We start from the raw sequence: 25093 nt of genomic DNA, 5'->3' as shown, positions 1-25093 counted from the left end.
CCCCTAGGGAGTCAATAGCACAGCCAATCCTGCCTCTCCATGAGAGCTGCTCTCCAGCACTCCCGCAGCCTCAGATAGAAATTGAATTCACAAATGGCACAGGGATGCAAGGAACCAGCCGAGGAAAGGGAAAGGTCAGCAAAGGCTGCTACCACTATGGCTGAACCAGAGAAAATGTCAAACAAGAACAGACTCCTGCAGAGCAGCACTGAGGAAAAACGATATACGGGCTGCAAATGTTCCCCCATGTTCCTCGTCCCCTTTCTTCTCTTACAAGAATGGATGTAAGAAACAAAACTCATTTTGTACAAAAAGGTGCTATGGAAAACATAAGCAGAGAGAGTAATTGATGTAGGTTGTACTTTGCACATCCACTTCCACTTGCCTGCATACCAGAGTGTATAGATTATTCCTACTACCACAGATGAGCAGCACCAGACACAGTGGGCTGCAATGCTCTTTTATTACCAGACCCTGTGTTGAGCTCCTGTGTGTTCCCTCAGGGACCCCACAGAGTCAGCAGTATGTACCTCCAGTGTCTTAATAGGTAGGACATCCACTTGGTCTTGTCAGTTTGGACAAGCTTGTAGAAGATGTGCCTTGGGGGTGGCAGCCCTGTGAATCCAACATTCCTACTTTTGACATCAGTTTCTTCATGTCATACTAATGCCAGCTGTTCAGTTGCTCTCATTAGTTAATTTGCTCTACAAACAGTAGTTGTGCAAAGAAATCACTCTGGCAATGGAGGCTGGGATGGTCAATGGCTTATAGCTGTGTGTGCTGAAGTGACAGTACATCAGTTGGGTCACAGAAAGCTGATGATACAGCACCCTGCAGTGATAGAGTACACTATAGATACTTGCAGAGCTGAGCTGAGCTGAGGATACCTCCCTAGTGAGAGGATACTCACTAGATCCAAGAACAAGTGTGGCAGATTTCCATGCCTTCACATGGGCTTTGCTGTAGTGGCAACTTTCTGCCTGCTTATGTTGTCCCTTGCCTTAGCTGTATGGTACAGCCACCAGCAGTGGGCACATGCCTACCTTCCAGTGTGGCGTCTGCAGGTATAACCTGTAACAAATGCAAAATATCTTCTGCAACTGAGGCCAGCTGTGCTAGCAACATGCCCACTAGGACCACTGGACCACTATGTAGTAGAAAAAATTACTCACTCACCAGTACTCAGAAACTCTTGAGAGGCACTCCAAAGCTGCACAGATGACTGCAGGCCCATGACGGAATTTTTTTCCTAGTACTCAACAAGCAGATGGATGTTTGTAACTGGTTTCTCCCAGACAAACTTCCTGCAGAGGAATGACTAGTTTCCAGAATATTAAACAGACATGTGACCATAGTTAAATGCCAGACGACTGGAAAGAGCATTGGAGGAGCCCTCACGATGCATGTCTAACCTTGGCTGCCAGGATCATGTACCATACATATCAGCTCCCAGATAGAAAGGCCTGCCTGCAAATTAGGAGTGTGACACAGGGATATTACATAGCACACTTTTTAGTGATGCCATCACAGAATAGGCCAGAATGAACAACATTTTTATTTCCCTTGCTTCTTTCACTGTGCAACGGATCAGCTTCAAAGGCTCTTTTAGTGATGGTGTAGATGGAAAAAGGTGTTTCAAAGCAGGACACCTAGCAGGAGAGACAATTTATGCTTCAGTAGATATAATGTTTGTGTAATTCTCACAACAGATGACTTCAGGCAATGATGAAGCACTGAGGTGCAGGACAGTACTGTAGTTTGTGCTACATAATCACAGTAGCACAGTAGGCTAGTGGTAGGGAAGCTGATGCTTGCTGTTGAAAGGTCTATGATGTTACAAGTCCACCTCAAAAGCCTCATGCAATGGATTTAGAGTTATTCGGTTCCCAGGAGCACTCACAACAGCAAAGCCTCTTTGCTTTCTTTAGTAATCAATGTACAGCCAGGGGATTTGTGTCTGCATTTGATTCATGGTGCAGCCATTACTGACACTTGCAATCAGGTGCAGAACACAAGTGCAACGGAAAGCAAGGAATCAAAAGAAAAGCCTCCACATGGCATCACTTTCTGCAAACCAGCAACTCCAGTTGCAGTTTCATGACCTCTTTCTGCTGATCTAACTCCGGGCTGCCACAGAAACCTAACCTTCCCACCTACCCTGTCATGAGCCCAACCAGGGAATTTGAAAGCTATTTACCATCCTTTAATCATGTTCCTTTTCATTTGGATCAGCTACCTTAGTGGCATACTGCTCAGCCCACCCAAGCATAGGACAGCACAAGCAGCGGCAGTAATTCATAGTCAGAGTAGCTAGAAGACATTGTCTTACAGCAACAGCCTCACAGCACACCAGCCTTAACCTGCCTCAACATATTTTCACATGCACACTGACACAGCTTGCAAAAAGCACAGCCAGTTTCAGAGGTATTCAAATGTGTATGCCACATCGGTTACACACAAATCAGTGATCTGCCCAGACTGATTTAATTTGTGCTCTAGTCTGTGAGATGCTTATGCGAGGCATGAAATGAAGCTAGAACTTTGCAGACTCCTAATGAGAGTATGTGTGAGACAAACAGCTGGCAGGGAAGTTATGACTACCAAAAAAACGCAAAAAACCCCAACTACAAAAGACAGTTGCCTAATTATTTTAAAAAGTGTTTTGTTGCTGTTTTTATTTTCAAGAAATGTGTACACTTATAGAATAAAAGAGCCTTTTTTATCCCCATTGACATCTAAATGGCAATTATCAAATGCAAATTTCAGTCACATCACAGCGTTCAATCTGTATCAACAGAGCACTGATCCCTGAATGGGATTCTGGCACTCCAGTCCATTTACTCAGTTACATTCTGGAGGTGGAGACTGGTTCAGAGGAAGCCGAGGATTTGAACAAGGTGGGAACACTCACTGCTTTATCACACGGAATGGTGCTTAATCCTTCTGGAAAGTTCAAGTCTCTGTGTGGTTAACAGCTGGGCCAGTCCATTCATCAGCATCATAAATATGGTCAGAGACATCACCAGCACATAGTGGCTAATGCTGCAAGGAGGAGACAGATAAGGAAAGTGAGAGAAAAATACAAATTTGTAGAGTTGAAAAAAATCCTGATATAAACAAACCTCTGTACAATTTTTGCTTTTTTTACTAGGCCTAATTATAGACCCAGGATGTCATATATGCTGGTCTTTGAAGACCAGTATTACAGTAGCACTATCACATAAAAATAAAAGTCTATGACAAAATAAAATGAAACACAACTAAGCATGTATCAAGTGAGTAAGAGGTGCCAGATGTACTTTTCATTCAAGTGGGTAATTCAACTTATGTGACTGAAACAATTGCAAAATTTCCATTTGGTGGCGACAATAATGCAGAATCTAGGGAGAACTTGCCATCAGGTAGACATTCCTTGGTAGTAAGATGACTCATATATTTATGTCAGCTGAAGTGCAATTTTCCAGAGAAAAAAACTATTCCAGTGACAAGTAGCTTTAAAAAAACCCCAAACCACAACTTGCCCCCCTCCCCCCCCCCCCGCTACTTTTTGACTCATCATTTCTGAAAACTGTAGAACTCTCTGCCATGGGAACACATGTTTTCAAAGAGATTAAAGAGATGAGGTCAAGAGTGGCTGATAAACACAATATGAAAATGCAGCTTCTGGGTTAGGAGGTCTTTAAGTCACTAATGATTAAAGGGCTAATTAGCAGAGAGCTTGTTCTCCACTTGCTCAAACTCTGTGACCTCATGTTCAGTATTGATATAGATGGGCTATTTAGAGTTAGACAGAGATTTGACATAGGATATTCAGTACCCTGTATTCAATGGGTTCAAGGCCCATTTGGAATTAAATCTGGCTAAGGATGTCAAGAATAACAAGGGCTTCTTCAAAGACACCAATAACAAAAGGAATACTAGAAAATGTGGACCTGCTACTGAATGAAACAGGGATCCTTGCAACAGATGTTGAAGAGAAGGCTGAGATACTGAATGCTTTCCCTGATTTAGTCTTCATTGCCAAGGCTAGCTCTCAGGAATCCCTGCCCCAGGAGAAGGTCTGGAGGAAGGCAGACTTTCCCTTGCTGTGTCAGAACTGGGTTAAGAGACCACCTAGTAAACTATGATATCCACAAGTTCACACGTCCTGATGGGATGCATCCACATGTGCTGAGGGAACTGTAAGACATCAATGCCAGGACACTCTCAATCACCTTTGAAAGCTCATGGCAGTCAAGAGAGGTGCCTGAAGACTGAAAGAAAGCCAGTGCCACCCCAGTCTTCAAAAATGGCAAGGAGGGCCAGGGAACTACAGACCACTTAGCCTCACCTCTGTCCCTGGAAAGGTGATGGAATGGCTCATCCTGGAGGTCATCTCTAACTATGTGGAAGACAAGAAGGTGATCAGGTGTAGTCAGCATGGATTCACCAAAGGGAAGTCATGCTTAACCAACCTGATTGCCTTCTCTAACAGCATACCAGCTGGAGAAGTGTGGACTGGATGAGTGGACAGAGAGGTGGATTGAGAACTGGATGAAAAACAGATCCCAGAGGGTCATAATCAATGGCACAGGGCCATTTGTTGGAGGCCTGTCACAAGTGGTGTCCCTCAAGGTTCAATACAGGACCCTGTATTGTTTAACTTACTCATCAATGACTTGGATGAAGGGGCTGATGCATTCTCAGGAAGTTGGCTGATGACACAGAGATGGGAGGAGTGGTCAATACCTCTGAGGGCTGTGCTGCCCTTCAGAAGAACCTTGACAGGCTGGAGAGATGGGCAGAGAAGAACTGTCTGAGATTCAACAAAGGCAAATGCAGAGTCCTGCACTTGGGGAGGAATAACCCCTTGTACCAGGAGAGCTGAAATTCAAACCTTTGTTGCAGTTACCTTCAGGAGTTAATGTGCCCTTGAGGACTATATAAGCATGGCTTTTAAAGGAATAGCTATTCCAGTAAATAGCTGAACAGCTTAGTGTCTCATGCCTTACCAGGTAACACCTAAGCTTTCTTTTTCACCTGGCACCAGAACTCTAGTTTTCCATGTAAGCAGCAATACCACATTCCTTCTAACTTTCAAAGAAAGGTTGAATGAGAAATCTGAAAATCACAAACCAAATGCAGACCCTGCCTTTCCTTTATTCCTAGAGATACCCCAAGACAGCCACCAGAGGACCATGGTGACATCAGCATGGTCCCTAGAAAGGCATCAGAGTTGCTGTCTGTCCCAGGAACTCTTTCAGATATGGGTGCTAACCAGTGATTTGGGGGTCATAGCAAAGGGCTTTCTCAAAGGAAAAAGTCTCCACAAACTCTACTTAGCCACCTATCAGTTGAGGGATTGGGTACTTTTGTAAAGAAGAGTGTGTTGCACACATTTCTCTCTTGCTATACTGCAAAAGGCTGAATAGTTATGCTCCTTTATTGCACAATTAAAACCAATTTCCATCTACTTCTTGCATAATTACAGTCAGCATCTCTGCGGCTATCAGCAACTGGTACTTGCCTGCCTGCAGGCAGCTCTGCCTGGTAATTTACATTTTAGGCTGAGGTAATGCTGTAGTTAAACAAACAAAGCATGAGTTTTACATGTATATGCCACAATAGCAGGGTCAAAATCTTGATTCCTATACAATTCAGAACTCCACCCTTGACTGGATATGTAGTTGTGGTGAAGAAGGTAATTCTAAAACAAGCTTCTGGCATCAGAAGTCAAACCTGAGCTAATGAGAAAAAGGAGTGAGATTCTAGGCTCCAGGCAAATTAGATCCATGTGGAGGAAGAGGAGACATTAAACAGGTACAAAAGAATATCATAACGGGGCACAATGAGGCAATGCTTATAAAGGATGAGATGGCAGAGATAGTGGGTGTAGGGGATTATGGATGATCTATGGTAAGGCAGTGCTGTTTGATGGAAAGGGGAGTGCCCTATGAATGGATCAATGTCAACAGGCAAAGCCAGTGGTAGGAAAATTCTTCATCAGGGAGGAAGACATCTGTTTAGGTGGCAAGGAACCACAAGGAGAACACACGAGGTACTATTATCTCCTGGCTTTGTTTGTGACAATGTATACTGGTGAGAAGTACTAATCAAACAGAAGAATCTAAGATAGCCAAAAATGAGAGGGGTTGGGGGATGGAATCCATTTTGCTCCAAAACTTGGCTTTCTCCCAAGACAGGCTAATTCCTAAGATGACAGACCTGATTAGAAGGTGGAAAGACAAGAAGATTACCACAGCACTTAAAAAATTAGAAACAAAACAAGTAAAACAAAAACAACTCGTGCAAGGACTTGGAAGAACACTCTCCAGAACAATCCGAAGACATGATTTCTCCATGACATGCTATTTTGAACTGTGGGATTGCTCCAAAGCACACACTGAGACTCCAGATTTAGATTCTGAATTTTAAGTCTCTTGCATTTCCAGCCAGAATTCTACACCCTCTCCCCTCTGTTTCACAAAAACCAAATCTCAAAGCACATCACTTTGTTTTAATAGTCAGAACAAGAAGCCCTGGCACCCTAACCTGAAATCAATTCTGTTATCTCTAAAACCAAAATAACCAGTCTCGTGCTTTATGTATGTCCCCTGACCTTTAAGACTGCAGAACAGTGAAGATCATATCTTTATCTTCCAGCAACTGTTATAAAAAGAGGGAGCAGTATGGTATGTGTCTGTATAAAGCTATATAAGTCATATAAAGAACCTTTAAAGTTTATCTTGACTATCAGATTATACAGCTTTTTACAAATTGCATACACTGTAAAGACATAGTAGGCTTTAAAGGCACTCTTTTCTCTCTATCTCTCTCTCTCTTGATCTAGACAGAGAACATACCTTTTAAGCTGCAAGGAAATTATTTTAGTGACACCTCATATGATGAAATTGAGGTTAACTCAACATATAGAGGCAGAGGATAAGGTCAGCAGACCTCAGAAGCTTGTGTAAGCTGCTGCTTTGACTTCCACATTCACCCGCAAGATTATTATCCTGTTATTACATCAAAACAATGAAAAGCATACTCTGAAAGACAAGTTCACATTGATTTTGGCATGGCCATTAAGAAAAGGGGCTTTAAAACTTTCTAAGAAGCCTAAATATTTATGGTAATTGATAATTTACTGAGAGGAAGAACTCAGTGGTGCATTGATCATTTGCTGAATGATCAGGACTGTATGTTGGATCTGTCCTTGCTCAGCATTTCATTAATGAACTGAAAGAGTGGAAAAGATAGAAATCCGCTTCCATTCAAAGAGTGAATTTAACCAGGACAATAAAGATATCACATTTTTAATGCAAATATGAGGCACAGTAAAATGAAATGTCATGTAGTTAAGACATGGTAGAATGAGACTTAGAAGTCAGAGGTTTGGGGTGAAATTTTTTTAAAAAGAAAATATCAGCTCAGCAAACAAATCTTACTTTCACACAATGAGATCAACTAGGAAACAAAACATCAGCATAAAAAGCAGTGATCTTTCTATTGCAAGGGATTTGAAACTTCCCTTCCACATGAAATCTGGGTATTGAAAAAGTCAAGTATTGCTTAATGAGAGTCTCCTACCGAACATGCATATTCTTAGTAAGAAAGAGAACATACAGAAGCTTTTAAGTGTGGTAATTAGAAAATCCATAGAAAGCCATCACCACAAAAATGAATGAGTATGGAAACTGACAGACTTCAGAGGTGTGAAGTGCCACTGGGCAACTACTTTACTGCTTTTCCACCTGTGATTTCAGTGATGTAGTAACTAGTAACATAACACAAACCCAGATATTTTTTCTGACACACACACACACTTTTTATCAGTACCATAAAACAAACAAAAAAAAAAGGTGGAGTGGGGGGAAGAAAAACATGAGAAAAGCTGTCCCTAGGAGTGCTCCTAAGGGTCTAGGAGTGCTCCTGTTCTTTTTTCTGTGAAATCCTACACAGGTTTTGTTGAGATACAGATGGTTGAGGGGGGGCAGCGGAAAAAAAGCATCATTTCTTGATGCTTTCTTGGGTATAATATCAGCTGAGACAGGATATTTTCAGACCCTGTTGACTGATGATTATGCCAAGCCTGAGGATCACACATCAGAAATGTGCTCAGAGGAGAAAGTTCTGATGCCAAAATAATGCTCATGCTAGACAAAAGAAAGACCATTTCCGCACTGCACCTCTTTTCTTAAAAATCGTAATTATTTTTACCTTATGTGCATGTACACATATTCGTATTATACATACACAAAGAGACTACAATAAAATAACATAGGTGGTAGAGCCAAGCACTCAAAAGTGAAGTAATGACAGAGACTGCCTGAATATTATGCCTTTCCACGTTAAAAATTAATCACGAATTACTCTTTTGAAAGGCCTTTTTCAGTGCTTTCTTCCGTGATCAAAACACACACACACAGAGGCAGAATTACAGTGGTACATAATGAGCTCTCCTAAACTATTCAGAATAAGGCAAGCTTCCAGCTAAAAAGGATCAAACAATGCATCACTGTTGTAAAGCTCTACACTATGAAGGCCATGTATCAGAAAGGAGGTTTTTGGGTACTTGTAACAAATTATATTTTTGCTGCTAACTCTCACTTAGCAAGCTTCAAGCCCAGCAGAACAGAAATCTTCTGAGGTATTTAATATCCTTATTAATCTGTACGGGAATTCAAACCAATGGATGAGGTCATCTGATTTAACATAAACTGACCATAGCAAGGAAGTGTGATGTTAAAGTATCATTTTCAATATTTGATATAACTGTATTTCTGCCCACTAGGAACCTTCAAAAGGTAGCTATAAGCAGGTATTGGAACCTCCAAAGAAAATATGTAGTATGTGTGTGCACGTGTGTGTTTCCATGCATGCCCTTGCTGCTGGGAATGTGGGGGCTCATTAACAACAGGTCACTATTCAACTTCTGTTTAAATAACAGCGTCAAGTGACCAGATTGGCTGGATTAGTAACAACGCATTCCATACTAAGCTTATTATGGCATATTAACTATTTCCAAAACGCAGGGAAAGTAAATCTGAAATGTGTACTCCTTGTATTTGTTATTTCTGGACAATTCACAAACCAGACTGCACAGTTGAAAACCTGCCCCATCTTGTATGCTGTGCAGGCTAATACAACTCATAATGCAAAAATTGCATCCATTTTAGCTTTGATTTCTATGTTTAAATGCTAAAGTCAAACTCTTCCCCAAACAGGGGGAGGATAAATGCATGGGCCTTGGTAGCCAGCGATATATTTACACGTGGTTCATGAATTCACAGTGGACTGTATATGGAGGCTTACCTAGAGACAAGTAACAACTTGAATAAATTATTATTTTAACAGGGAATACGACTAATTAAAATGAAAAACAGTAATTACATTTTTTTGTGTGTAATTACTGTCTTTAACAATCGAACAAATCTGTCTTGGTTTGAGGGGAAAAACCAAAATGTTTACCCACAAGCGGGGGAGGGGGCCTCCTCCACAATAATCACGCCACTCTTTATCAAATTTAAGAAAAGGAATTTTAGTACATGAGGGATAACTGTTCCTAACTGCTATATATATATATATATATGTAAACAGACTAGTGCAAACCGCTTCCCCAACACCACAAGAGAAAGAAAAAAACAACAACAACAACAAAAAAAAACCCAGCAGGTTTTCCTCCAGGAGGAAAGTTATACTTAGTGTCAATGTCACAGCCCGGCTGGCCGCAGAGTGAGTTACCAGTCCCTCTCCAGCGAGACAGACCAGTGGTGAGCTTTCAGATGGACTCTGTCTCTTCCCCCTGTGTTCCTTGTCCAAGAAGCAGAAAAATACGAGCGGCCAGAAGCAGTCCCGGGCCAGGCAGCAGCAGCAGCGAGCGGCCAAAAGCAGTCCCGGGGCAGGCAGTGGCAGCGAGCGGCCAAAAGCAGTCCCGGGGCAGGCAGTGGCAGCGAGCGGCCAGAAGCAGTCCCGGGGCAGGCAGTGGCAGCGAGCGGCCAAAAGCAGTCCCGGGGCAGGCAGTGGCAGCGAGCGGCCAAAAGCAGTCCTGGGGCAGGCAGTGCCAGCGAGCGCCCAAAACAAACAGTCCGGGCCAGGCAGCAGCAGCTTCCCTCCTTGGCAGCCACCGCTCCCCCATTCCGCTAGGAATGGAATAATGTCCCCAAAAACAAAAGAGACAAACCTGCCCCCACCCAAGTGATCATCAGTTATCTACTTCTTTTGTTAACTGCTGGCATGGGCAGTTAGTGGCAGGGGAGAGAATTTACATAACAATCCCAAACTACAACAAAATCCTAACTGTATTTCTTGCAATGCTAGATTCATTATTTACTCTGTGTTCCTTTGGCACACATATTAAGACAAAAGTTTTAGCTTGGGTTATGCATACATATGTGTGTACACGTGTGCACACGTGTTTAAAGTATGTAGAAGAGCCCTGAAGCATTGAAGAGAATAACTGGAAAAAATTACAAGAGTTATGAGTAGATAAACAACAATAAGAAACTATGACCCTTTAAAATACAATGGAGGCAAAAAAGTACTATACCTTGTTCCAATATCCAGCCAGCTTCCATAATCTTTAACCAAAAAGAAAAAATGCTAGAAAATAAAACAACTTTGATTAGTACATCAACACTGCACAATTTGAAACAGAAAATTAAACCGCAGTGTTTCAGGTTGTTTACTCCAAATTTCTAACTCTTCAAGTAGAATAAGAACACAACCCTTCCAGGAATGCTCATCGGGACCACAGCAAAGAATAATCCAGGAACCAGAAATAGATTTAACATGATATCAAACAAAAGCATTTAAAGAGGGACAAAGTTCTGTCTAGCTGGGCTTGTAAGAAACAGAGTAATACCAGAACTTTTTCAGTAAGAAAAGCCAAGCCGACTTATTGTTTGAAATAACATGACTCCAAATGCGTAGTGCGTAGAAGTTTTCAGAGAATTTCAACACAAATTTCTTTTACCAACTCTGGCAGTTTCCCACCTGTAAAGTAGGAATAATGTTGGGAGAAGACAGTACTTGCCTATTAGTAAATTCCCCTAATGGCTGGTGGCCACATTGATTCAAGACTACAAACCCCATCCTCTTTTTTTTGTCCTGCAACTTCTTTTTTGTACACCAAGCACGTATTTGCTAATTGTTTTAAAATACTTAAATCAAAATAGGAGAATACATGAGATACAAGACCTGGATATACTGGGGCTTGCTATACACCAGTAAATACCCAAAGTCTTCTTCTGGTTAATTACACTGATTTTATTAGTGAAACGCTATCAATGTGGTTTATTGGTATTTTAATCCTTTTCCTGTGGGAGTTATCAAAAATTAACTTAGTCACACAGACTTATCTGAAACTAGACATAACCATACCTTCTTCATTTCTCACTCTACAGACAAGTTAGTAATTCCTTGGGGTTTATTCACTGTTTTTCCTATAAGATGATATTCACAGTTCACACTGAAGTGATATCACCAGCCCTACCTGCTGGTTTGAAAAGGTTTCTGTTTACCTTGTGATATCCAGTGGCACTGCTTGTTGAGTTGAAGACAGTTTAAGTCTTAAGGACAGTTAAGTTTAGGTCATTATATTTTTTATCTGAAAAAATTCTGCTGGGGTATTGTTCAGCTTTGGGTTGTTTTAGCTAGCTTAGTTTGTGGATGCAAGCTTTCTGAAGATGGCATTTCCTAACAGTTTATTACAAAGGGCACAAACTGGCTTTTTGGATGTTGCTTATCTGGATTCTGACAATTTTAACAGAGTTGGTGGGTAATGCATTTCTCTTTTTCAAGGGAAGCTGGGGTGGGTAAAACGTTCAAAATTCCTGAAAAATTAACTAAACCTTGCCCTTAGGTAAAACTGATAATCTTATTTAGATTTTTCCTAAGAATTTGATTGTAAAGCACATGAAAAACTCAGAATAGTAACTTCATTTTTGTCTCCTGTTATTATGAGAATACTGCTTCTTCAGGAGCAGTAATTACATGAAATTCCAAGAGCAGTGATTGGAAGAGTTTTATCTCTAAGTTATGCTAGAATTTCAATCCAATTCTCTGCCCTAGTTACAAGAACTTTGAAGTCTGAAACAAAATCAGATCTCTTTTGATGGAATTAGGAGAACCCTCTGCTTCTTGATCTTATTTGAACAGAATGTACAACAACAACTTACCAAAGCCATGATGTCTGAAATCACAAGAACAATGAGGAAAAGACTGCAAAGAAAAAGAAATCAGATGATTGACCTTTATTTATGGCCACAGATGTTAAAAAAAGCTTATTGAAACCCCCATAAAGAAATTAAAGATATGATTTCTTGCACTTGCCTTTCAAACACTCAGGTATATTTCAATGTATGAGAGAACAGTTAAAATAGCTGACTAGGACATCAGGCACTTGTAATGCCGCCCTGCCTGAAAAAGGCATTTCACATTAAGAGAGTTTCAATTTTGCAACAGAGAAAACTAAGTAATTTTTTGGAGACAAGAGCATCTTAGAAACAACACCTGCCTATTCCTGATGCAGGGAGCTGTGCTGCTTAGACCAAATACAGTTTATTTAGAAACTTCACATCAGACTCAAGAGTGAGCAATGCTGCTGGGCATTGGCAGGCGGACATCTGAGTTGATCGGTCCCACCCTGACAATCATTCTGCTGGAAAAGAGGCTGCTAAAGGAAGTGCTTTGCCCCCTTCCAGATCTCTGGGTGCCCATAAGCTGCTCTGGGAACACCCACGATTTTGGTGGCATGCTTTCAAACCCATGGACCTCTGTTAGATGGCAGGTTACTTTTGGGAAGTAGGCTGTGGCCAGTAAAACAAACCAGAAGGGAGGACACAGAGGTGATTCCCTCCTGCCATTAACCTAATCTTCTTTTCATTAAACTGCGTAAATCCTAAATAACATGAAAGCAATTGCTGTAACTGGTTAAAACTCCTAAGTTAATGACATCAAAGCAATGTTGCAAACAGCAGACCCATTGGCAAAAAAGTCTAATTAGAATACAGCTAATTTATCAGTGCCACCCTCATAAACCCACAAAGATTATTTTTGGGAAAATGTCCTGGCTGCACAGTTGTGTGAGAGGGACACCCCTACCAATGGCTCCAGATGAGGAAGTTTCTGATACTGCCTATGTCAGTTGTGCTTCATTAGTAAATCACGAGGCAGCAAACCAACTGTACCTCAGTGTTATGGTACACATGGAAAGCCTTCTCTCCACTTACTTATAGCTCAGATAGGATGTTGGAATCCTATAGTGCCTAGGAGGCATTCAACCAGAGGGCTATTTTCTCAGGCAAGCTCCAAGAACATATTGGGACAGAACATTCCCAAAAGCAAAAAAAAAAAAAAAGGAAAATGTTTAATCTGTAAACAGGGAGTTTAGAAGCAATTTGTCCAAATCACAAATACCTACTTTTTGCCTTTCTGAACTGCAAGAAGCCTTTCACAACAGAAGGACAACACTAATTTCAGGACATGTTTATACACTACAAAGACAAGATTGTTCCCTGCGATGGTTTAATTTATCTAGCAGGGGCAGCAAGAGCAATAAAATATGCAGCACAGCCGTTAGGATGCACTGAAAACTAGAGCACAACCGCTCCACCGATCCTGGGCACATCTTATGGTTTCTCCTTGTTCCCAGGCTGGTGCTGTGGCCATATCCCTGCTATTGCTACCTGAGCACAGCTAAATGAAGCTGGCACAAACACCAGATAGAGTTACAACTACAGCCTCATAAAGCAATATGAATTTACTGATGTCCCCTGGTTTAGGAAGGTGGTATTATTTCCCCTCACACACTCAGATTAACATTCCATAAGTTTGCAGTATCACCAGTGCTGCCAAGGCAAGCATTCACAAGTTAGGAAATGCTGACCTTTTTGATGCTTGAGTCCTAGAAATGAAAAATCACTAGCTGGTTGTCTGAGGAAACCCAGTTCCTCTTGTATAAGCCTTAGTGATAAGGATTAATACCCTTCCTTGGGGGTCCAAGGACAGCCCAAGTACACTGAACACACAAAGCAGGTAAAAGGGATGGTGAGCCTCATGTGGCCACTCCAACAAAAAGTCAGGTTTTGGGCTACAGGGTGATGTTGTATAAGGAAACAATAAACACGGCACAGGCAGGAGGAAAACAAACAGAAAGGCAGAGGGCACTGCAGTTAAGTGAGAGCAGCTTCCTCCTGCTCAGCTGAGCAATATGCAAGAGAAAATTCCTGTGGTCCTCCTGTCACTGACAGCAGGACTTTTAGTCAGTCCCACAGAACAGTCCATGGTGACAAGCTCAAAATCATGACTGGCAGGGATCTCCCCCATTTCAGTACCATCCATAATATCCACATGATGAGCAGAGGGTTCAGTCTTGTGCACTGGGTCCACTGAAAAGGATAAGGAGGACTAACACAGAAAATAAAAACCCTGAGACAGTGAAAAGCATGAGGATATTTCAAGTCTGGACACAGCCCTCTGTGAGGCCAGGCACCCATCTCACAGGGCCTCTGAAAAGTCTACAGAGGTGGGGAAAGGACTGGTAGTCATTTGGTCCCACTGCAAAAAATATGTAATACTGAACACACCTGGGAAGCACTGAACTGCAATGGAAGGACATTTGGCCTTTTTTTCCCCTTTTTCTTAAATGCTGTTTGTGGTGAGGTTAGTGCTACAAAGCTATAAAGTGGTGACATTATAAATGAGCTATTTTAAAAATATAGATAGGCAGAGATGCAATAGAAATAAAAATTGGACTTTGAATTCTGCTTATTATTTTACCTTATGGAGGAAAAAGTCCTCCTTCTGTGTATTGTCAACAAAGAATATTAAATATCTTATTGTTTCAGACAGGGCCAACACTTCCATTTATACTCATTTGTCCTTAAAAAACAACTCCTGAGCTTGCAAAAATGACTAAACAAAACCCAAAATCATAATAACAAATAAAAAGAACAATGTGATCTAACAGGTTTTGGTTTTTTTATTTTAAATTGAGATTTGACAGTCGTGAATTCTTATAAAATAGATTTGAAACCTTTATTAATGCAGAAATATAACATTTACTGTACCTCTTAGACGATAGTTGTGTTGTGACTTGAACAGCTTCGAAAGCACATGATACCAGAACAAATGGGATTACAACCTGTTTAAAACACAAGCTACATTTTGGCTTATAATAATATTTACAAAACAACTTGGGCAGGTTGCGGGAAACACTTTCATTAAATGAATAAAAAACCCCTTCCATGGTCAGAGCTGAATGCCAGCGAAATAAACCTTGAGGCAATATGGAAAACAGTAATTAAAACACATTAATTATCCTAAATTCATTTATCCATTTTAACACTAGTGTTAAATACTGCAACAAGGCTAGAAGACACAACTATTCAGATCCACTATCTCACATGATAGGCTGAAGAGCTCCAAGTGTAATAGGACACATCTCACCTCAACCACAAAAAAGTCTAAATATAAGACAAGGATCATACCTCCCCTCCAAAGCCAAGTCAAACAAATGCAAATGGTTTAGTAAATTAAAACCAAAACAAGTTAGAAACATGAACACTCCCATTTGCGCTTTACAAAGTTTACTTGCAATTCTTAAGTTAGCAGTGTCGATGCATTGCTAACACCTGATTTCTTGCATACAGAAAGTTTGCATTATTGGTGTCCTGCAGTATAACATGCAGTATAGCTGTAACTAATGTCTGCTTTCTCTGGGACAGAAGTAGAAGAAAGGCAGAGGCAGAAAATACTGCTTATTTTAGCAATAACCCAAAAAACTCAAGTGTTTTCCTTCACGCTTCTGGCAGATCCTTTAATACCAGAAAAGAGCTCCCGCACTTTGCCTGCAAACAAGACGTTCAATCCAATCTTTGACAGACTATTTAAAAATATAAAAAATAATATCCATTGTAAAATGACAACCTAATTATTAGAATATTCAAAGCCTGTATTTAATATAATATAGATAGAGCTAATAACATATAGATATCTATAACCTCAATATTTCTGTAGATATTGTACTAAAGGCAAAGATTATAGTTTTTAAAACAAATTATGTCTTTTTAACATTTGAGATTTCCTTTTTAATACAATACATTGACCTAATGCTGTTAAATTATACTTCCACACACTTTAGCTGCTCTCTTTTGTGAAATAGAATGATCTGACTCCAGAAACACTACAAAGCTGAAAGCTTCACACATCGTTAAGAAGGCTAATGAAGCTCAAATACATATATATGTTTTTGTGAATTGCAAGGTAACAGCCATGTACATGATATACTACTTATTTAACAGTTCTTTGAGAGAATTTCACTCAGGTAAGATTACTAACCTTCAGTACAAGCAAGCCTCCCATCATGAAGGGACTGAACACAGTCAAGAAACAATAGACAGAAGCAGGATCAAAACTAGAGAAACATGAAAAAGACATTACATACCTTTGAAATGGAGTATTCCATTAAAAAATCAGAGCATTTAGTTACTCTGTAACACATCGGGTGTATATACATTTTTAAAGAAGGCTTCCAACTTTCTTTTCTCTTACTGAAATTTTAAATTATCAGGGACTGCCAACCTCACTTTTCTTCCTCCACAATTTTTCTCTGCTTCTGTTTTTCAAGGTGCCATGCTGTTAGTGAGCAACCAAGGTCTCTCTGTTCATGCTGTCAATAACTTCTAATGGAATTGAGACAACCTTGTAATGAAGAAGCTCATGTTCTTAGGGAACATGTCACAGAGGCAGAAACAAAGTAAATTATCACCATCCACCAACTATTGCTTTAATTCTGCTGCCCTGATTTTGCTAACTAAATTTATATTTAGCACAACAACTGTAGAAAGAATTTTTGCACTCTGCATCTCAGATCAGTGAATACAATTTACCTGTTAACAGAAGCTATGTTTCCAGTGCCAAAAAAGGCTGTCACTATGAAGAAAACCTAAATGTATTTAAGGACAATACACCACAGAAATGGCAGCAATAAAACCAGCATTCCTCCTCCTTCATTCCAATTGACTTTCAAAATCTATCATGAAATTACAAGAAGTTGACCCACTAAGACAGCTTTACACTGCATTAATAAATCCCAAATATTGCCTAGCTCCACCCTAGATTTCACCCTAGATTTTAAAAGACAGGGACTGCCTTGGTAAGGTTTTGGAGCCTGTCTTGAGGCCCCTGGAAGAAAGGGGCAGCTGGCTTTTTGGGCCCCTACCTGGCAAGATAGGAAAATCCCTGTACCACAAACCCAACTATGCATTCAAACACACATGCTTCTGCAGAAAGTAATGATGCATGTGATAAATATAGGACTTAATTTGTGTCAAGAACATAACGAGACTTCTGTGTAGCTTGATGCAGTAAAGATTTAGCAGCATAATGTCTATGAGCTTATCAAATAATGTATAAAAAGTAGAAAAAGAAAAGAACTAAAGTTAATAACTAAGCAGCCTTTTGAAGTAAAATAAATACAGTGCAAACCAAAGATAATCCGAGAATACCTAAATACAATAGAGAAGTAACCCAATCAAGATAAGGAAGAAGCATCTCAAGACCACAGATAAAGCTTAACTAACAAGATTGTCTCTAGTTAAATTTTAAGTTAAGAATCACACCAGAGAAGAACCCAGCCCCATGACCACCAAGAAGCAACATGGAGAATCAGATGAAAGGATCTCAAAGCGAAGAAAGAAGAAAATAATTTATTGGAACTGATTAAAAATAAACCTGCTTTAACTGTATAAAAAAGGAGCCTGCAAGCTTAAATGGGTGTCACTGATGGAACAGACTCCCAGTGCACCCAGCGCTGCACTGTTTACTCTGTAGCTTTCATTACTTATAAAATTAAACTACCCTTTATACCAAATGATTGGCTATTTGGTTGGTCATTTAGAACATGCATGCGTGTGCTCTGCACACCAAAAATAAGGGCTTTATATAGGAACTGACCATGGAAGAGGCAGTTGGGTCTAAAACAAGACTAAAGGTTCCTATGCTATCTTTCCCATAGATTTGTATTCCAAAGGTTATGCTGAGTCTACCCATTGCAATGTGGGACACCCATTTTTTTCCTTATTTGAGTAGGGAGGACGACTCCAGAAAAATCTGTACAGCTGCAAGTTTTTTGATAAATCCTTTTTATCTAGATACAACTCTTGCTGCTATACAAGCCCATGAAAGATATTTTTCTACATCCTGAGCTCACTGGAGCCCATTATAGCTCACACGGCTTGAACTGAAAAATGGTTTTTAACTGCTTTTCTGTGTAAGGTGGAGAGTTAGTCAGTGAAGATGGCAGCTGCTGCCAGGGCTCCCTCTGCTCCTTTTACTCCTGTTATAGCTCCTTGTTATGGGTTTAGCTAGGTCTACATTTAGGCATTAGTTTGCAGAGTAGGCCTTAGATTATCAGCTGACTTGAGCTGGGTTAGGCCAGCTGACAGCTGACTTCTACTGGCCAGTGGTATTCCATACCATATTCTGATGTCATCTCAAGTATAAAAGTGGGTGTAGGAGGTGCCTGGCCAGTTCCCATCATGGCCGAGATAGAGACAGGACACGCTGCCACTGCCCTTGCTACTGCCCCAACACTACGTCACATTTTGTTTTAGTTCGGGGAAGTAAGTATTTTATTGTTATTCTCTCTTTCTTTTTCTTGCTGGGTGTCTTTTGGGGTGCTTTATTGATCCGGAGTGATGGGATCTGTTTTCGGTGGGAGGTAGAGGATTGTTGTTAACTCCAGTTGTAGTTTACTTTTAATTTTCTCTTTTCTGTACAAATATATAAACCTGGTTTAAGTTTTCCAGGTTTTTTCCCCTTTTCTCAGAAGGGCAAGGGGAACTCTTACTGTGTGTTTGGGTAATTGGTATTTTGCCAGATCAACTGAACACACTCCTGAACTGGATCATTTTAAGTCTCTCCATAAACAATTTGCTATGAACCATTCAATAGAAACACTGGGATTCCACATGCTATATTGTGGAAGGATTAGGTCAGTGCAACTGAGGAAATTATGCTTCCCAAGAGTATCACATGACTTCAAGCTTAGTAATACAGTAGTCTAACATTATAGTGCAGTTCTACCAGCTAAGATTGATAAGAACAAGAGGTCTGCGATAAAACAAACAAAAAAATAACAGTAGCACATAGGTCTAATCAAAATGCTAAGCATGAACAATCCAAATCTTCTTTGTCAGCATATGCTGACTATTGGGCCCTATATAGAAACCTTGAGACAATCTTAAGACATACAGTTGACAGGGTTATAGTTGCAGTATGACTGCTCTAGCAGAAAAAGGTTTCTCCTCTAATACCACTATTTCTAAACATTAAACAGCATCTAAATTAAAGCCACGACACCTTTTGAGCAGGTGTGTATCATACCTGGTCTCTGCAAAGGACATCTGCACACTGTTTATTTTATCAGGAGCTGAACAAAACACATTCAAGTGTTTTAGATTAAAATAGTGTTCACTGGTGGAGCAGTGGGAGGAGCAGAAAAGGCCTTGACTCTGTGTAAGCACTGTATTATCAACACTGCTCTCAGCACCAATCCAAAATATAGCCTCACACTAGCTACTATGAAGCAAGTTAACTTTATTCCAGCCAAAATCAGCACAGTGTTAAAGTGTTAAATAGTACTATACCGGTGCTTTAAAAATACAATTGGATTGCTTGATTTTTGTTTTGGCTAAATTTTTAGTGTCTGACAGACAGCAATAGCTTTTCTAAAAGTTTATTTTTTGTTAGAATAGCAAATGAAATTACTAAATTTACTGCAAGGTGTCTCAGCTCTTTTCAGGTGTACTCTAAAGCAAACACGAACATCCAACACCCAGCAAATTGGTTTGCCTTTTTAGCACTAAACTGTCTTCTTAAAGTGGTTTCTGTTACACTTCCTCTGCTGCAGGCTCCCAGTGTCCAACAGCATAGTTCCAAATTCCAACAGCATGGACTCTGCAACTATGATACACCCTCTCAGATTTTGTTATTTGACAAACTATAAGGTCTGTTTTTGAGACAACTCCCTGCTCTTGCAGTTTCAAAATCTTTCATGGAATTTTTTTTCTCTCTCTTACCAATACAGCAGGTTTGGGAGTTGAAGAGCCAGGATGAGATGGCTTGTTGAAGCCCAACCTCCCACGACCTGCTCCCAGAGCCAGCTAACTGTGTAAAAGCCTGACCAAAGGGATGGCTGATAGCTTTGCATTCCAACATGATAGCTGGGGGAGGATTAGAGGAAAGCGGAGAGGGAAGAGAGGTTTTCCTGATGCTGGACACACTACTCGGTCTGCGTGGGTGCCTGTCACCGTTTTCTGGGCTGGTGGAAGCACTGGGAGAGGGTCTTTTTCTGACTTGCCCCCAACTCCACGCACCCTGTGCCATTCTTCGGAGGGAACAGTCGCTGCTTCCTGGATGCACTGCAGACTCCTCAAGGAGCTGACACCATCTGCAGAGGAGTTGCTACCCCTCCCCACCTCTGCAATGCTTTTTTGGACAAAGGATGGTAGGAGAGGGGGAAAGGTTTCACCTTGTTCCTGTGGCCGCCATTCCCACATGAGCTTTGGAGTCAGTACCTCTCCCTGGTCTCAGTCTTTGCCTTGCCAGAGATCGTGAGTGACTCATGGTGGCTGCTGCCTCCTGAAGCACATCATCATGTCCTGCTGACTGTAAATATAACTGCCCCAAAGGGGCAAAGATAGGACTTGGCTTGAAAGTTTTGGTTATGGTGTTGCTGTTTGCTCTGTTCTGGTTTTGGTTATATATATATATACATATATATGTAAAGAATGGTCATCCTTTTCTATACATTTTCTGATTAAAGTCTTTTAATTTCAAAGGTTGTGGTGGTTTTTGGGAAGAGGCCCCCTTCCTAGTCCAGATGGACATTTCAGTTTCTTTTAAACTGAGACCCTACCCAGGTACAATAACCCAGCTGCACTAGAAACCCCTATGTTCTACATGGCTCAATTTCTCTCCTACTTGCTCACTGATCATCCCTGCTGCCAAATAGCTCTCACTTAATTGCAGTCCTATGATGAAAGAGAAAAATTACAATGTTATAAAGTCTGTACAGTATTAAAAATACCTATCAGCTGCAGTTTCAGCTATAGTAATGCAAACTAACTGTTATGTTAGTGAATGAACAGCTCTTCCCTCCTAAGCCCACAGAGTTTCTAACAGCAGAAAACACTTGCGATATAAATAATTCTAGGCCAGATTCTGTGAATGTGTTTTATTAAGAGCCTGCAGGAACTTTCATTCTTGGCTTATCTGCTTGGCCATGGCCCATGCCTGCTTCCTAACACACTGCCATACTCTAAAAATGAGAATAACTGTAATATCAACTTTTTTCAACTGATTCATGAAGGTGAATGAGTTCCCTCCAGCCAAAATGCAATAAAAAAAACTAAACCGAAAGCAGAACTCCTTAAAAGAAGGTTTTCCTCAGCTGTAATGTTCATAAGTGGGCAAGGAGCTAGATTCCAAAACAGTGTATTTTTAACTACTTCATAAAAAAATCATAATGCACAAGACCATTGCCTTTTGAGCAACATGAATCAAACCGTCTTTACCAGCTTCTGTTTCCAATGACTACCAGGCTACAAATTTTGATTGCAGATCTTTTTGAAACAAACCCATCTTTTCTCTGGAATGCAGCAATCAGCAAAAGGATACAAAGAAGAAGGATCTCCGGACATCATCTAGGTGAAGCTGCCGAAACTGAGTTATATCCGTAGCCCAGGCAAAGTTTAAAACAGCATGCTGGAAAAAGAGCAGAAGAAATCAATACTGAATATCAACTGATAGACTTCATTAGAGCCACCGTGAGTAAGCAAGAAACCTACCTCCCTATCATCTCTTATTAGAGTATTATAATGAGGACTGGAAACCTTTCCCATATTTTCATTATACTTTAATGAATAGTGAATCTGCCAGAAAGACTGTACAAGTGAGATGATCAAATGAACAGTGGAGCTTCCATGGTTATCTACACTAAAAATGAACTTCTATGCCTTAGACATCATCATCAACATTCCTCCTACACACACACACTACCACTGCTCACATGAGCATGTAGATAAAGACATATAGAACTAAAAGACTGCAATTATCCTCATTTGACTTGTTTTGTGGATGAAAATACTAAAATATTCTCCATCTCCTTTACTCAGTTCTCAGCACAATATCACTTGATCTGAAGAGAAGTTATCATCACGGAATTTAAGAGGCCAATTAATTGCTTTTCACTAGGGAAAAGAAAAAATTGAGTAATAGGCATTCAACACTGACAGAATTTTAATTAAAAATAATCTCATATCAGAGAACTGTGCCAGATTGTCTAATACAAGATTTACTTTGTAGCACATATTAACAGGCATTCTAGGGATGATTTTTTCCTAACCTAAAATGTGAAGCAGGGGTAAGCATTATTGTTCATTTCAAGTGAATGTTAAGATACAGAGAGTGACAAAATAAAGCAATTACAATATACCTATGTGCTTCTCATTTGCATTTGATTAACAAAGTGTTCACGACCGATTAATACTGATTTAATAGAATTTTATTTTACAACAAAGAGAACACTAGACCAACATTAGACATGCAAGCATCACAGATGCCTTGTTAAAGGATGAAAAAGATAGAGTGGGTTCTAGAGTGGCAGAGAAAGTACATCCCTCAGATGCTAGACACCTTCAGTTGCAATCATGGCATCATGCTAAGTGTACATTTTTACATTCATATTCCATCTCTATCACTTAAGATGCTATAAAAAAGCATTAATTATTCTAACTAAATGTAGAGCAAATAAAAAGCGATTCCTGCTTGTATTTCTGATATTCAGTCTTGAATTGGTAAAGCCTGCTCTCACTCAAATTTCAAAGCTGTCTTCCTATTAAGAGCACCACAAAACCACGGTATGTGTCAGGTTTGCACTGATGACTGCCTTAGCTCAAATTTCAATCCCCAAATTATCTCCTCATCTCCCGATTTATTATGAGCTGCAAAAGGAAGGAAAGATGTGTACCAACACTTTTCTTCAAGTGACTCCGGCCACTCCCATGCATCTATATCCAGGTGCTCTGTGACCTGCACTAAGGAGGACTCATTTGGGAGAAGCGGGGGACAGCTCTGTTGCACACCCACCTGGCTCCAAGGACCCAAACAAACTGCAATCAGCATTTGGATCTAACCAAAGCAATGGCATACCCACAGTTTGTTAAACCCTTGACCTAACCTAAGAGCTAAGTTGCAGTATGAGCAGCATGGGCAATATACCAAATTTTAAGGTGAAAGAAGTTGCATTGATTACAAAATTCACTCTCCAGGCAAATCTGAGAAGGTGCTAGTTAGAGACTTGTCTGCAGCTCCTTGTCTGTCTAAACAGAAATAAATCTCTATACTTGAATAAAGAGCAGGACAAAGTCAAACTAAGATCTCTAATATTTCTTACGTGTCTTTTTAGAAATCATTTCTTTTCAGCCTCTGACTCATGACTCTGCAATCAGAATTAGAAAAGCACAGTGACACTGTATTTACTCTAAAGAGTTACTGTACATTATGTCGAATTTGTACTACACTTGACAAACTTGTTTTTTGTATCCTACAAAACACACCACAGTGTCTAAGTCAAACTGCCTTCCTGCATTCCTAGAAACGGCTCTGATGTGCAGTATCTTCAATAACAAATTACAAATCTTTCTTACAAGACCACATTCCTAGTATAGTAAACAGCTGATAATGGTTTCCCAAAGTTAAAGAAATGTAAAGCATTGCTCTCTGAAAACCACTCAGAACATTTATTACATCCTTGAAAAAAAAAAAAAGATGAGGCTGTTTATTAACCTGATCTATCAGGAGATGTTACCTTTGGTTTGAGTGAAAGACCATAGTGTTGCAGTGCTTCTTGCTCCATATTTATCCAAACAAACATCAAACCAAATAGTACCAGTAGAAAGAGAGCTTCATATCTGAGGAGTAATGTAATAACCATAGTAAGTGCAGTCACTAACAACTAAACATCAAATGCTGACATGTTTCTTTTCTTTTTTCTTCACACAATTATACCAAGACCTAGTGGTATTCTCCCTCGTCTCTCCCCACTCTCTTCTGAGTACCCACAGTTGTTTGGTTGAATTTTAAAGCCATACAATAATTAAATGGCAAAAGTATTAGAAACAGAGGTTGCTTCAGTTTTGTCATGTTTTGCTCCCTTCTCATTTGATGGCTGCAACAACATTGAATGAGTGCCTTTTTTAATTCTAGCAAAACTGGAATAAAACTAAAAAGAAGCAAGAAAAAAAGAGCCACATTTGACATTCATTTTCTGTAAAATGGAAAATTTTGTAATGAGAACTACTTGGAACTGAGGGGTTACACTCCCACTTAGACAGCAACTAGAGATGTGTCGCTAAGACCTAATTACACAAACTCATTCTGGTTATCTCAGTTTAGTTCAAGGAGAGAGGCACCTGTATAATAAATGGAGCATTATGTTTCATTAAAGTGAAATATACCACTATACACTAATATACACAATAGCAGCATCAAATCACACTCTAACCATGGCCACTGAGCTGTTCTAACTACATCCCCAATCTCAGAGGAATACTTCTGGCTCCTACAGGACTCAAACAGCAAAGTCTAAGTGCACTTATGTAAGAGATTAAAACCCCTCGGTAACACAGGGGAGAAGATTGCAATTGGATAATATTTAGTTTCTCCTTGCCCTCTGCATTTCAGTTGAACTTCATGGTACCTCTCAATTTTTTTATTTCAGGATAAAACTGTAATACTGACTGTGACAAGACTGCAAATGTTTTCCTTTTTACTGTTTTCCTCCTTAGACACACACTTGTTTGCCTGAAAACAAGAAAATTATTGTAGTTAATATTGTTTCTGCTAGGCTCCTCAATAGCATAGCTACAACACAGTTTCAAACTGGAACCAAAGATTTTGAATAGACATTTCTGGTTTAATTATCAGAATGGCAAGGAGTTAAATATGAAGACAACAGCCAGGTTGTCAGTACCAGAAGTACCTACAATCCTCATAATGGCCTACACTTGCCTACCAATTAAATGCCTTCAACTGAGTCAGTGACAAC

At 40.1% G+C, this 25093-nt stretch overlaps 1 protein-coding gene across 6 annotated transcripts in view; it reads right to left on the bottom strand.

Annotated features, from left to right (window-relative positions):
• Positions 1-2645: 2645 nt before the first annotated feature.
• PIGN (phosphatidylinositol glycan anchor biosynthesis class N) overlaps positions 2646-25093 on the bottom strand; it is a 113218-nt gene continuing 90770 nt past the window's right edge. For 4 of the 6 annotated variants that reach the window (XM_071553522.1, XM_071553523.1, XM_071553525.1 and 1 more), the window contains exons 22-30: positions 24787-24849; positions 23855-23957; positions 21664-21750; positions 16872-16927; positions 16321-16396; positions 15051-15124; positions 12159-12201; positions 10529-10581; positions 2646-3042 (exon numbers count right to left, since the gene is read on the bottom strand). In XM_071553522.1, coding sequence (XP_071409623.1) covers positions 2919-3042; positions 10529-10581; positions 12159-12201; positions 15051-15124; positions 16321-16396; positions 16872-16927; positions 21664-21750; positions 23855-23957; positions 24787-24849 — 679 coding nt within the window. In that variant the 3' untranslated portion in view covers positions 2646-2918. The remainder of the gene's footprint in view (positions 3043-10528; positions 10582-12158; positions 12202-15050; positions 15125-16320; positions 16397-16871; positions 16928-21663; positions 21751-23854; positions 23958-24786; positions 24850-25093) is intronic. The other 2 variants (XM_071553526.1, XM_071553527.1) reach the window with 1 other exon arrangement.

This window comes from Pithys albifrons, chromosome 4 (assembly GCF_047495875.1).
Source record: "Pithys albifrons albifrons isolate INPA30051 chromosome 4, PitAlb_v1, whole genome shotgun sequence".
In the NCBI taxonomy this organism is placed as follows: domain Eukaryota; kingdom Metazoa; phylum Chordata; class Aves; order Passeriformes; family Thamnophilidae; genus Pithys; species Pithys albifrons.
This window is presented reverse-complemented; position numbering and strand designations above follow the sequence as displayed.